General features: G+C 40.6%; 1 protein-coding gene across 3 annotated transcripts in view; it reads left to right on the top strand.

Moving 5' to 3' along the window:
• The window catches only part of EFR3B (EFR3 homolog B), a 188,302-nt gene that overhangs the window by 131,569 nt on the left and 41,779 nt on the right, over window positions 1-14,954 (top strand). For all 3 annotated transcript variants that reach the window (XM_063441984.1, XM_063441983.1, XM_063441985.1), the window contains one exon: window positions 13,038-13,159. In XM_063441984.1, the coding sequence (XP_063298054.1) occupies window positions 13,038-13,159 (122 nt within the window). The remainder of the gene's footprint in view (window positions 1-13,037; window positions 13,160-14,954) is intronic.

The raw sequence follows: 14,954 nt of genomic DNA, 5'->3' as shown, positions 1-14,954 counted from the left end.
GTCTTTGATTTAGTAACACAATTACAATTTGCAGGTGGTTAGAAAGAATTGTTATTTTTTTCCCAACAGCAGGATGTTTATAAAAGATATAAAAACAAGGGGGTTTCTGCTTGCCACAGATTGCAAACAGTAGAGGGAATTCTTGCTTTTAACCCCTACAGACGTGGAAAGATTTAACTAAGGCAAAGGCATTTTAACCCTTTCAAAGAGAATAAAAGTTATAGGTCGCGCCACAGAAACCGATAAAAGATATAATAAAACCAAACTTAAATAACCGAATGAAATGATCAGGATAATCACACCGCAATAGACTATAGGGTAGGTGAAATACAGTTTTGTACTTACATATATCAAAATAGGGTACGATAAATAATGAATAGTCCCAATAACACTGGGCCCATAAAAGGCCAAGTCCACTTGCGGGAACTTGAGTGTAGTGTGAGTCTATGCAGATTTTAGAACTGGAAGTAGTCAGGTTCTCTTGATCCAGATGGAGATATATTAAAATAAAAGGAAAATTCCAATAGTGCATACTGCAACTGAAAATCACATGGAAAGAAATACTTCACAGCAGGGAGGTATTTAAATTCTTTATTTTTCTTTGTGCAGGGGTTAACAAAGCATTGACATTGCCACAATAGCATTAACGAGAGATGTAACAGCATTATTTGTACATTCATGGCGTTGAAGTATCGGCACATTTTTATATTATACAATCAGGCTGGGATCATACATCTAGAGTGAGTAGATTCAACTATGTTGGAGTAATAATATTTGCAGGACTTTTTAGACATATAGGTTGGTCGCAGTTTAATGGGGCAGATAAGACTGGCATGCCCAAGAGTTAGGTATGCTCCAAGATTAAATGCAGGTAGGTATATACAGACAGTTCGGTTGCTCGCTTATCGTACATGCTTTAGGCGTGAGCTAGTTTGTAGAACGTAGTGTGTTCTGACAGACATTTTGAGTGGTACACAGGCTTTAGAGGAGGAAATGGAAATAGAGAAGATGGGAAGGCTCCCCAGACTGGCTATTCATGCAACAATAATCTTGTTCATGCTAGGCACTGCTATAAACACAATCTGCTGAGCAAGGGTAGATATTAGCACAACATGGCAGCAAACATGGCATCAAAATTATGAGTGTCTCAAGATGCATGGCAGAAAAGGGTTAAACAAACAATAGATGGCATTATAGTATAAAACATACAGTCCGCCAGGTAAGCCAAGGTTTCTGGCAAGGTCCACTGGTGCCCTGCAAGGTGGGTCATCTGGTCTGACAGTCTGATGCCTCTGGGGTATCCCCGCAAGCTGATCCGCTGCGTGGTGCAGTCATGGCGATTTGAAGCCCCTCCGTGCTGTGTGTTCTGGGAGCGGGACCCGCGAGGTGCATTGCAAGGCCGTTGCTTGGCAGCCAGGTTTGCAAACTGGGCGGCGGCCGTCCGCCCTGCTCTTCACCCTCATAGGCCGCAGGCCCCGAAGCTTCATATCGCCCACATGGGCTCCGAAACTCCGGCAACTGCCCGGATACCTGTGTCAACTTTTGGTCGCTGGTAGGGCTGTATTGCTTGGGTTTCGTGCCACAGTAGACCAAATTTGTCAGGAGCCTCTCTAGCCCGCGACCGGTCAGCATGGCGGTCGGGCCCCGCCCCCCAGCAGGGAGGTATTTAAACTCACCTATTGGAGAGCTAGAACTAGCTCAGGTATGACCAGCGTTCAGTGGCGTCGATCCCCCACTGGTAGGATATAGGTGTTAACAAACAGGAGGAGGTCCTCAGTATAGGGAGATAGATAAAATCCAATATAGTGCTCACTGCTTATATATAAAGGCAGGTAGGTATAGAAACATAGAATACTCACATTTGAGTGAGCAGGATCTACTGCTCACTATAATAGCATAGGTGGTATAATCCCCACCTGGTAAAATAAGATAAAAGGTATATGGCACAAATAAAATAATAGCCAATATTCCTTTAATAGTATTTATAGAAATCTTTAAAATATCCAAAACACGTTTCGCCACACAGGGCTTTATCAACTGGCATTTAACGCTGGTGATACCTGAGCTAGCTCTCCAATAGGTGAATTTAAAGGAATATTGGCTATTATTTTATTTATGCAATATACCTTTTATCTTATTTTACCTTTTAGACTTTTAACAAATTTTTTTCTATTTTAACCTGGTTATTCATCACATCGGATAACTCACTTGCTCAAGAATCACATTTGGGGATTATACCACCTATGCTATTATAGTGAGCAGTAGATCCTGCTCACTCAAATGTAAATATTCTATGTTTCTACCTGCCTTTATATATAAGCAGTGAGCACTATATTGGATTGTATCTATCTCCCTATACTGAGGACCTCCTCCTGTTTGTTAACACCTATATCCTACCAGTGGGGGATCGACGCCACTGAACGCTGGTCATACCTGAGCTAGTTCTAGCTCTCCAATAGGTGAGTTTAAATACCTCCCTGCTGTGAAGTATTTCTTTCCATGTGATTTTCAGTTGCAGTATGCACTATTGGAATTTTCCTTTTATTTTCATATATCTCCATCTGGATCAAGAGAACCTGACTACTTCCAGTTCTAAAATCTGCATAGACTCACACTACACTCAAGTTCTCGCAAGTGGACTTGGCCTTTTATGGGCCCAGTGTTATTGGGACTATTAATTATTTATCGTACCCTATTTTGATATATGTAAGTACAAAACTGTATTTCACCTACCCTATAGTCTATTGCGGTGTGATTATCCTGATCATTTCATTCTGTTATTTAAGTTTGGTTTTATTATATCTTTTATCGGTTTCTGTGGCGCGACCTATAACTTTTATTCTCTAGATTCATCCTTTTTTGACGACTTGGGAGGGAACGTCATATTTTTAGGTTGCAGCCTTTCTCATATTGATTTTAAGCTTTCTATTGACCACCAAGCGCTGAACCCACTCCCATTTGTTTAACCCTTTCAAAGCATGAGTATCTTGTATTATAATCAGGCTTACTGGCCATTCACTCTTCCAAGCCCTGTTTATAGTATATACTTTTAGCTAGTAATAAGCAATACAGAAGTAGAAAGCAGGACATGAGACTGACATCCTGTAACATAATATATATATATTATATGTAACTCTGTATGTCTAGGGGGATATTCACTAAGCATTGCACAGGTAGTACAATTCATTCTCTATCAGCGTGGTTTGGGACCCCTGTGTAAGACTGACACCCTGTAACATAATATATATATATATTAAATGTAACTCTGTATGTCTAGGGGGATATTCACTAAGCATTGCACAGGTAGTACAATTCATTCTCTATCAGCCTAGTTTGGGGCCCCTGTGTAAGACTGGCACCCTGTAACATAATATATATATATTATATGTAACTCTGTATGTCTAGGGGGATATTCACTAAGCATTGCACAGGTAGTACAATTCATTCTCTATCAGCCTGGTTTGGGACCCCTGTGTAAGACTGACACCCTGTAACATAATATATATATATTATATGTAACTCTGTATGTCTAGGGGGATATTCACTAAGCATTGCACAGGTAGAACAATTCATTCTCTATCAGCCTGGTTTGGGACCCCTGTGTATGACTGACACCCTGTAACATAATATATATATATTATATGTAACTCTGTATGTCTAGGGGGATATTCACTAAGCATTGCACAGGTAGTACAATTCATTCTCTATCAGCCTGGTTTGGGACCCCTGTGGTTTTTTTTTAGTGCTGTTTTCAACTGAAGGCACGTCTAGTGACGTGCAGTACTTTTATCCTGCTGTTCTCACGATTCTATGGTGAGATAATAATTTGTGATGTCACAGGAAGCAACATAGTAAATATTTGAGCACAATTTTAAGCCTAAAACATTGTTTAATAGCCAATATCCAAATCATTTAGATAAAAAAACATTTTACTTATTATTATAAAAAAATAGGTGTGTTTACATGAAGTCTTTTTGATGGACATGCAGATACATAGATGCACAGATACACACAGTGACATGCATGCAGATACACAGACACACACTAACACACACACATTGACACACATGCAGATAAACAGGCACACAGATACACACATACAGATACATAGTGACACACACACTGACACACAGAGATACACAAATGCACAAGGGCACACACAGACACACATGCAGATAAGCAACCACACTATGCATAAAGACACACATAAAGATACACAGATACACATACTGACACACAAATGCAGATATACAGACACACAGATGCAGATGCACAGACACACAGAGATACAGACACACATTCAGACTGTCTGAACTGGGTTATGAAGTATTTTGTTTAAAAGAATATTCTAATCTTACAGAGTATTTACTGCCTATTTAGATTAACTGCCCCTCTGGAAAAGTATATTTATTTACCTTTCCTCCAGCGCAGTGCTGGTATTGCCACAGACATTGCTCCACCCCTGTCTGAGTTTATCAGTGCTTCCTTACAGGAAAGCCTTGTGGTGCACGCGTGCGGCAATCACTGTACTTCGCCAATTAGCACCTCCTCATACTGAATAAATGGCCGATGCATTTCTATGGGGATGCAGAGCATGAAGGTGCCTAATGTTGGTCCTGCAAAGATTGCATAACATAAAGCACCTATAGTTTTAGCACCTCGAGATAAACCTGTAGTGGTTATGGTGCGTAGAGTGTCACTTTATTTTTTTTTTTTAATTCTTTATTTTTGTTGTGCACAAAATTAACAGACAGCCTTGCTACGCCACAACAGCGATTGCAAGGTATGTAGTAGTACAGTATATAATACAAGTTGTGACATTTGTTAATCAGGCACTATTTTTTTTTTTTGAGTAAATGATTTAACAATTAGTTTTCTCTGTTTGTTAACAAAGCCTAGAGAGTTAACTTATACACACAATATAGCTATACAAACATGCTAGGTTGGGTAGTGCGTATCTAGGTCCTCTGTCTGCGTGTATGGTAATGCTGCTGGCTATATAACAGATGATGATAATAATGCACTTTTTATAACACGAAAATAACCTTATGGTGTAACGGCATGCTATATCTCCATTGCTAGGGAGTTTCTTAACTGTATGTAGGGTAAGATTAATTGCAGGATAAAGAGGCTTACAGGGTATAGACTAATGGTTGCACTGTGATGTCTATCTCAGCTGGGATACATCTGCAGCAGCAGGGAGGGTGTCAGTTAAGTAGGCTGGTATGCCCTCAGAGGTGCACCGCCCAGGGAAGGAGCCTGTATGATCCCTATGTTGTACTATATGTTAGAGGTTTAACATTCATATCTATGAGCAGACTTATCTAGTTCACTGATTGGGTTAGGCAGATTAGCAGTGGTTGGGGTTCTTGAGAGTTCGTTTGGGGCATGGGAGGCTGAGTGACTGTGATTACTATGCCTGGTAATAAGTCCAAGTCAGCTGGTGCCTTCTCGTGGCTAAGTGTGTGCCCCCCATGTTAGTCTTTGGAGCTGTGTATCACCCGTTTATTCCTTGGTGGATCTGCGGCGTTTGCTGGTTGCGGTCTGCTCTTTCATCCTCCTGGTGTTTGGTGTCTGCTTCTGTTCGAGTGGTAAAGCGATTACCTCGCTGCCGACAGGCTTCAACCTCGGGGGCATCCCGCCCAGGAAGGCAGTCGTGGAGCCAGGCTCGATCTTTGGTGGTAAGCAGGGGCTGTTCAGAGGGTCAGACGCTTGTCTGTAGGCTCATGGTGTATGCTGCGTGTGGTCCTGTGGGCAGAGCTGCTTGCAGATAGCTGCAGATGCAATTCCCGGCATCAGTTGCGTCTCCGCCATTTTGGCGCCCAAGCGTGTGGTGCGTTTTATCAGGCGGGCTCGGAGGGAATTAGGCGGTAGTTCCCTCCAGGGAGGACCGGGATAACCCCCCCGGTCCATGGGGGGGAAGCAGGGGCCCGTGAGACACATCACTGGGCTATTGCGCGGCAACCAGGTTCCAAAGCAGGACGGCGGCCGTCCGCCCCGCTCTCCACCCGCATAGGCCGCAGACCCCGAAGCCTCGCATCTCCCCCTGGGTCTGCAAAGCTCCCGATCTCGGGGACTGCAGTGGCACCGGCAACCACCCGGACATGAGAGGTGGCCTCTTGGCTCCGAGTCAGGCTTTAAGTTTGGTATTTTCTCCCAATTTAGGCCGATTTTTGCAGGAGCGTCTCCAGCCCGCGACCGGTCAGCATGGCGGTCGGGCCCCGCCCCTAGAGTGTCACTTTAATATAAATTTAAAAGAAAATAGAACATCACATGACAACGAAGTTAAGACAGGTTTTAAGTGATTTTCAATGTTTTATCCATCCAGTGTAATTTCCGGGGATACAATGCTCCCCCTTTAGCGGATATGCTCAATGCAGAGTATTGTAGGGGGAACAGCCCTTAATTAATAACTCTAGTAGCATTAAAACTATTAAAGCTGTTTGAAAAGTAAAGTATGTATATTATGTAGAGAAGGTGTATTCTAATTCTGACTCCTGTTGTTACTACACTCTAAATACATTTGTGAATGTTCTTCTTGTGAAGCTGACTCCAGTCTATACAGATATAGTCAGGATGTTACTTGTGACAGTGGAAACATTTTGTCATCGTATTACCAGTGCCAGCGTGGAGATAATGAAGGTGTAAGGACAAAAACAAGACGCTGATTATAGACACTAGAGAGGCGACAAAGTGATCCCGTGTCATTCACACAGACACTTAGGAGGAAGTCATTATTTTTGCAGAGGGATCCAGTCTAGTATTGCAGCCTCAGCTCAGAGATGGTGATTTAAAGGAGAACTATCACAACATTAGGATTTTTTGTAGCATGTATAATAATTCTGGCTGCTTTGTGTAGTTACAAGCCCATAGGAGTTTAGTGTAAAAGTTAGTGGGTCACTTGTTTACCCTCCAGCCTCTATTTTGTCAGTGAGCAAGGGTCGGTGCCTCCTCTAAGCAGAGAATATAAGGCTGAATATGACATGATGATTTCTCTATAAGTCCTGTACTTTATGCTTTGCCATTTTGTCCATAAACGTGACAGTCACTTGACAGTTCATACTCCATTCATCTCGTAGTTCATTGAATAAACTTTGCATTTTAGCAAATTAAACTTTTATTCAATGCCAAAATTGGATACATTCTCCAAATTAGTTCTACTCCTAGATTGACTTTTTTAGCCATTCAGGTTTCAAGCTGATAGAATTCAGAGTTTGGTGAATTCTCCGCCTGTTACTCTGCCTATATATATGGTTACAGGTTAGGACTGAGTTGAACAAGTTAGACAGATGTTCTGAGAGCATGGTTTGTGTCCTTTCTAACTCTTCTTTTATTTCGGAAGTGCCAATATCCCCACAGTCAACAGCACAAGGCAAGAATCATTCTCTATAAATGCCAAGAAACGTTCTCCTGAGAGATGGGAAGACGATGCCAGTGTTGACGTTATTAACCCCTTCAGTGCAAAGGAGTCTGCTATTCCCATCAATTTAACTAGTTAATTAAAATTGTTTGACGTAAGAAATCCTTTTGTGAAATAAAGAAAATATAAACAGGACACTATGATTATTGATGTAGATTAAAAGGAAAAGGATAGTGATACGAATTTACTAAATGAAAATACAGTGTAACATTCATACAATATGAAATACAGTGTAAAATTCATACTATTTAGGAGGCTGTATCGTAAAATCCAAGAATTGATAAATCATGAGAATAGTGTCCGGCTTTTGCAGTCATCAAATCTGATGATGTCAACCAATGATTCTCTCACCCCCCCCCCCCCCCCCCCCACCCCAACATACTTATTTTGCATACTTGTCAGAGAAGCAACGCACTTTTGATTTATTTTAGGCTGGCAATCTGAATGTCGCAGAGATGGGCCTGGCACATCCAGATTAACTACGCGTGGCTCGGGTCACCCTAAATGTGATCTTGCATCTCGCAGTGACAGTAGTATGGTATGCTGGGAGGGACGCTATAGGCAGTCAATATTCATCTGCTTGATTCTTAAACCTGTGACAGATACACTTTCCAAACCGAACACACAGACTTGTACTTCCGTGACCGGGGACCGAAGTTATCTAAAATGTATGCTTTAGTGACCTTCCAAATGTTCACTTAACGTTTACAAAGAAACCTGAACCACAGAGCTTTTTGTGCCTCAGGAATACAGATTTTCAGCTCTGTTTGAGAGTCAGAATTCAAAAATCATCAACTTTAATGACCAGCACTCTTTGAGGTATTGCCCTTGAAGGGAGTTTAACAGGGCAAAATGACTGATTTATGTAGACAATTCTATCTTTTATAGTGTTTCAAATGATTTGCATTTCCTCGTACACCTTTATTATTCTGTCATGTTTTATTGAAGAAAGTGACAGTTCCCTGCCTCCATCTGCATAGCCAGCTGCGCATCATTCGTGTGGCGATGAAAGACAAAGGGATCATAAAACCCGTCATTGTCTCTTTGTTATTTTGTGACTACATGTCATATTTGGTAATTATCAAATTACCACAATTTCAAGTTTTCCAACATCACTTCAGAAGCCAAATTGTCAAAACACTTCAGGAATATCTAAAGGTGTGGGACTCGGAGAGATTCAAACATATACACTGATCAGCCATAAAATTAAAACCACTGACAGGGGGAGTGAATAACATTGATTATATTGTTACAATAACACCTGTCAAGGGGTGGGATATGTTAGCAAATAGTAACAGTCAGTTCTTGAATTTCATGTGTTGGAAACAGAAAAAATGGGCAAGTGAAAAGACGTGATTGATTGACAAGAGCCATACAATGAGAGCGACTAGGTCAGAGCATCTCCAAAACGGCTTGTGGGGTGTTTCTAGAATGCAGTGGCTAGAACATACCAAAATTGGTGCAATGAGAGACAACCAGTGAGCTAGTGAACTTTGCATCTTGCAGGACTTGCTGCTAATCAAACAAGATCTGCTGCTAATGTCTTGGTGCCAGATACCACAGGACATGTTCAGAGATCTTGTGGAGCCCATGCCTTGAAGCAACAGAGTTGTTTTGGCAGCACGGAAGGGACCTTTATGATATTAGGCAGGTGGTTTTAGTTTTGTGGTTGATCGGTGTATATAACTTGAAAAGCCTGTCTGGTACTGTGCTCAATGGACGATGTGAGTAAAGGAACTTTTCTTAATTTTCATTGTGTAAATGTGTGTGTTTTAACATGTTGCAAGTAAGCAAATGCATGCACAGAACAATAGCAACACTTTATTCGAGAAATTGTGATAAAGTATGAGGAAATTTAGAAGAACAATCTGTGATAATATGAATCTCACTTTTCACGAGTAAAACGTATCATCTGGAGTACGACAGAAGAAAGATAAGATTAAACATATGCTGTGGCCTCCTGTGGAAAGGCCTGTGATATCTAGTGATGTCCCGAATGGTTCGCAGGCGAATAGTTCCTGGCGAACATAGCGCATTCGCCACGGACGGCGAACATATGCTATGTTCGATCCGCCCCCTATTCATCATCATTGAGTAAACTTTGACCCTGTACCTCACAGTCAGCAGACACATTCCAGCCAATCAGCAGCAGACCCTCCCTCCCAGACCCTCCCACCTCCTAGACAGCATACAATTTAGATTAATTCTGAAGCTGCATTCATTTTTTTTGTGTGTGTTTGTGTTTATTATACATTATCCCCCATAGCCAGTAACCTGTGTTTATTATACATTATCCCTCCATAGCCAGTAACCTGTGTTTATTATACATTATCCCCCCATAGCCAGTAACCTGTGTTTATTATACATTATCCCTCCCATAGCCAGTAACCTGTGTTTATTATACATTATCCCTCCCATAGCCAGTAACCTGTGTTTATTATACATTATCCCCCCATAGCCAGTAACCTGTGTTTATTATACATTATCCCCCCATAGCCAGTAACCTGTGTTTATTATACATTATCCCCCCATAGCCAGTAACCTGTGTTTATTATACATTATCCCCCATAGCCAGTAACCTGTGTTTATTATACATTATCCCCCCATAGCCAGTAACCTGTGTTTATTATACATTATCCCCCATAGCCAGTAACCTGTGTTTATTATACATTATCCTCCATAGCCAGTAACCTGTGTTTATTATACATTATCCTCCATAGCCAGTAACCTGTGCTTATTATACATTATCCCTGCCATAGCCAGTAACCTGTGTTTATTATACATTATCCTCCCATAGCCAGTAACCTGTGTTTATTATACATTATCCTCCCATAGCCAGTAACCTGTGTTTATTATACATTATCCCTCCCATAGCCAGTAACCTGTGTTTATTATACATTATCCCTCCCATAGCCAGTAACCTGTGTTTATTATACATTATCCTCCCATAGCCAGTAACCTGTGTTTATTATACATTATCCTCCCATAGCCAGTAACCTGTGTTTATTATACATTATCCCTCCCATAGCCAGTAACCTGTGTTTATTATACATTATCCCCCATAGCCAGTAACCTGTGTTTATTATACATTATCCTCCCATAGCCAGTAACCTGTGTTTATTATACATTATCCTCCCATAGCCAGTAACCTGTGTTTATTATACATTATCCTCCCATAGCCAGTAACCTGTGTTTATTATACATTATCCTCCCATAGCCAGTAACCTGCGTTTATTATACATTATCCCTCCCATAGCCAGTAACCTGTGTTTATTATACATTATCCCCCCATAGCCAGTAACCTCTGTTTATTATACATTATCCCCAATAGTCATTTATCGTTGGACCTAGGCAGCATGATGTCTTAGGCCGGCCCAGACAGTGAGTGAGTGAGTGAGTGAATAATATAATATATATGTTCAGAAACATATTAGTAATATATGTAAATCGGGTTCATGCAAAGAGGGTGAAAAGGTATTAAAGAAAAACACACTTATTGCATCAAATTTACAAAGCCAAACTTTTAAAAGCTTTCCTCATTTCTTTCTCGGGATGAGGAATATATCGGTTGTAGTGTAGACTGAGGATTTCCAACTGCCCAATCTTTTAATAATATGCACTGGAGTGTCAGTGTTGAAGGAGACCGAAGCTGCCCCTATTCTAAATGAAAGACCCGAGACATGGATACAAGCCAATCTTAGGAGTAGTGTTCTGATGTAGAAGATGAATTTAGCCGTAGTCAGAGGAATTCAGTTCGAGTAGTGGTGAAATGTGTGTGGCATGACTGAGTGTGGGTAAGTAAGAGTCAAGTATTTTAACTGGGCACTAGTTCTAGGTGGGATAAAGTGGTATAGCGGATGGATGAGTAGTTTGGTTCGTTTTAGAGGTTTGTAGAGAAAGTATATAGTGATCATGATTTTTAGCGATATCCAATATTTTTAAGGTGGTCCCAGTGCCACCATTCATATCTGGTGTCACAATAGCTTGCATTTAAAAAAAAAAACAAAAAAACTTTTTGGACTGTAATATAATAGCAGTCCGTTTCCTTCAGGGCCTGCCAGGGCACAGTGTCACACCAGTGCAACTCATATCTGGTGTAACAGTAGTACATTAAAAAAAAAAAAAACAGGGGGCTTGTTGTCACCTTTCGGGGACCCTTGGTGTTGTATGTGGCTGGATGGAGGAAGAGACCTTCAATGACATCAGTGAGGACAAGGAACGGGACATGGCTAGCTTGGTATCCAACCTTGTGCAAATGGGTAGTTTGCGGTTGTGCAAATGGACTGTTTGCGGTTGTTTGCGGTTTGTTAAAAGGGGAGTTTGGTCTGTCACTGTGAAGCGGGCGTAACCCTTACACTACCTGATCGATACAACATCATACCTGATGTTTTAAAGCACGTTATTCCAAACAATTTAGGAATGTTAGGTGATTTATGCCCTATGGATTAAAACCAGACTCTGCATCAACTATGTAATTTTCCATGGGAGTTTTGCCATGGATCCCCCTCCGGCATGCCACAGTCCAGGTGTTAGTCCCCTTGAAACAACTTTTCCATCACTATTGTGGCCAGAAAGAGTCCCTGTCGGTTTTAAAATTTGCCTGCCTATTGAAGTCTATGACAGTTCGCCGGGTTCGCCCGTTCGCGAACATTTGCGGAAGTTCGCGTTCGCCGTTTGCGAACGGAAAATGTTATGTTCGCGACATCACTAGTGATATCCCATCTGAAAAAACCTAGAACCTCTGTTATATATGAAATGATGTCTGTAACCTTCCTACATCATGGACAAGAGTTTTTGAGGAACCCATTATACTGCAACATGAGCCATTTATTGGCATTCTAATGTTGAAAATCTCTCTCTCCTATCAACTCCAAACAATAGAGAGTATTATTCTACTTTAGTGACTGGCAATATTTTTTATTTAATCACTTGCCGTCCCCTTACTCTGGGGTTTATATGCAATAAAAACATTACTGCCAAAATGTAAAACGTGTGTTCAGTAAGAATATATTTAAAAAATAATAAAAAATAATAAAAATTATCAGCTGAATGGTAAGAAATGGCCTTAAATTAATCAAACAAAGCAAAATTCACTAGTAAATTTAGGGAATTAGGTTCAGAATTTCTTGAGGTATTAAACCAAATTTACACAACATCAAAGAGCGGTGTTTCAAAAAAGTTAAAATACAAACAAAAGCTGGGGGTTATCTGGAGCCACTATTAACCACAAGGTTAGCCCAGTTTCCATCTTCTTCCCTTAACCTTTGAGGGGTAAAAACAGTTAATGAAGTATCTGGGACCCCACTACTGCAGGAAAGAGCCACAATCATGACATTCTGTTTATATCCATCCATCAACAAATGTTGGTAGGGAAAAACAGATATGAAATCTTGACCATTTGTGACTGGTTCCCCTCCCAAGTCCAATCTTCATCCCATGGCCATTGCTTAATAATTAGTGGGTCTCCCAGATTATTCTTCTTTTCTGTTTCTCAAATAATAATTACTTTGTTAAAATGGACCATTTAGATTGTACTAAAGCTCCATGTTGGTCCACTTGACAAGTTTTGAGAGCCTGTATTAAAGGTAACTCTTCTTCTGGCTTTTCTTTCTTCTAGTTTGTGAAGTTTGCCAACATAGAAGAAGACACCCCGTCCTACCACCGGAGCTATGACTTCTTTGTCTCTCGCTTTAGTGAGATGTGCCATTCCAGTCATGACGATATTGAAATCAGGACTAAGTAAGTTATAAGTGATAATACAGAAGCACCCATGATTTTTTTTCTTAACTTGAACAAAGGAGCATGATTTTATCTCATTCTGTTTTCAGGTTCTAAACAGACAATTCATGTTATATTTGCCATTCAGAATTTAGATGCAATTTGTCCCAAGGGTTTCTCGAGGTGATCTTTTTGTACATCTTCCAATCTTCCTGAATTTAATCGCAGGACGTTTACTGGAGGTGCAAGTTCCCAACTAATCATGGGACGTCTATCCTGAAATGCCTAAATTTTCACTGAAATTGTACTGAAAACTGCAAAAACTTCTGAATATGGGATACATGGGAATATGGGATATGAGATAAATAGGCCACCTTTCTTTATAGAGCAAGGATTGACATATTCCAAGAACCAGGAGGTGTGACACGTAGAACATGAATTCTGGTTTCAAAATGTGTATAGTAGATGTGTGTAGACCACCAGGGATTCTACTGAAACCTAAAAAAACTAAAAACTTGCTCTTAAATATCTTTTTTTTTTTTATTAAATAATAAAACCCCTTGACCAATATTAAAGCAGACCTTGTAAGCAGTAACACAGGATGTTTGTAACTTTATCACTTGAAAACAAATGCTTCAAAGTGTTTGCCGTGTGATAGAACCTGCCATGTACAAGGATTAAAGATAATCTGCCTATGGTTCTGTTTTTGAGTTCAGTACACATTTTGTTAGACTAATTAGTAACATTATCATCAAAACACTATCTGCAATGACAACACCTAGTGGAGATTTTGTTTAAACCAGTTCAAAGTAGAAATGTAGAGAGAAAATGTCAATCTGTAGAGCATCAGAAACGGTGTTGATTCCTTTAAGTACTTTATGAGACTTTAAATTATTTTTAGTAATGACTTCAGTGTTTTATTTTTGGTGGAAATCTATCAGGTATGCTATGCAGTACATGACTCTGAGTGAGGGGGAGTGATGGTGGCCATGGGGAAGTCAAGAAATGTGATGACTGCGTGTGAGTGCTGGCTAGGGGTGATGGCTACATTTGAGTGCATACAAGTGTCAGTGGCCAGATGGGAGGGCAAGAGTGGGAATGACTACTTTGGAGTCACACAATATTACATACACGGTTATTTACTAAAGTTAGACTTCCAAGTGAATCCCAAGTGAATCTCACATTTGAGGCCAGAGTAAATTAACTGAAAGCATAGTTGACTTAGATAATATTTCCAGTTCAATTATTTTGAGCTCATATTTGAAATTTTCTTTGAATCCACCTTGGATTGTTACATTGGCATACTTCCCAACATGTAGGCTCCGTAATTAGGGACAAGTTGGGCAGAATCCTGAGAATGTTCACCACAATGGCTGGGGCCAGTAAAAAAAATGGCTGGTCTCATCCAAAAGGGGGCACGTCTTACAAAAAAAGGGGAAGGACTGCCACCTTCCAGCTATCAACCAAGGAGAGAGTGCTGCTGATGCGCTCCCTGCATGGTCCTAGTGCCCATTGCACAGTGTGAGCGTGTCTTATGATGCGGTCGTGCTTCCCGGAGACAATTCCCTGGTCTCCCCAGATGCAGGACATGAAGGAACTAAATAGGGACGGCAGGACAGCACCCCAAAATCAGGATTGGCAGGCTCCCCATTACATTGTTTTCCTGGTAACCCTAAAGGACATACCATTAATTTACAGAAAAATTTGAATGTTTAAAAGTATATGTACTGCACATTTTACACGGACCTGGGGGAATATGTTTTCTCTATGATGTTTTATCTAACTGCTCCTCCATGTTTGTTTTGGTGGTATGAAG

Source organism: Pelobates fuscus, chromosome 2, assembly GCF_036172605.1.
Source record: "Pelobates fuscus isolate aPelFus1 chromosome 2, aPelFus1.pri, whole genome shotgun sequence".
Taxonomy (NCBI): domain Eukaryota; kingdom Metazoa; phylum Chordata; class Amphibia; order Anura; family Pelobatidae; genus Pelobates; species Pelobates fuscus.
The sequence above is the reverse complement of the archived record's forward strand: the minus strand, read 5'-3'. Positions and strand labels throughout refer to the sequence as shown.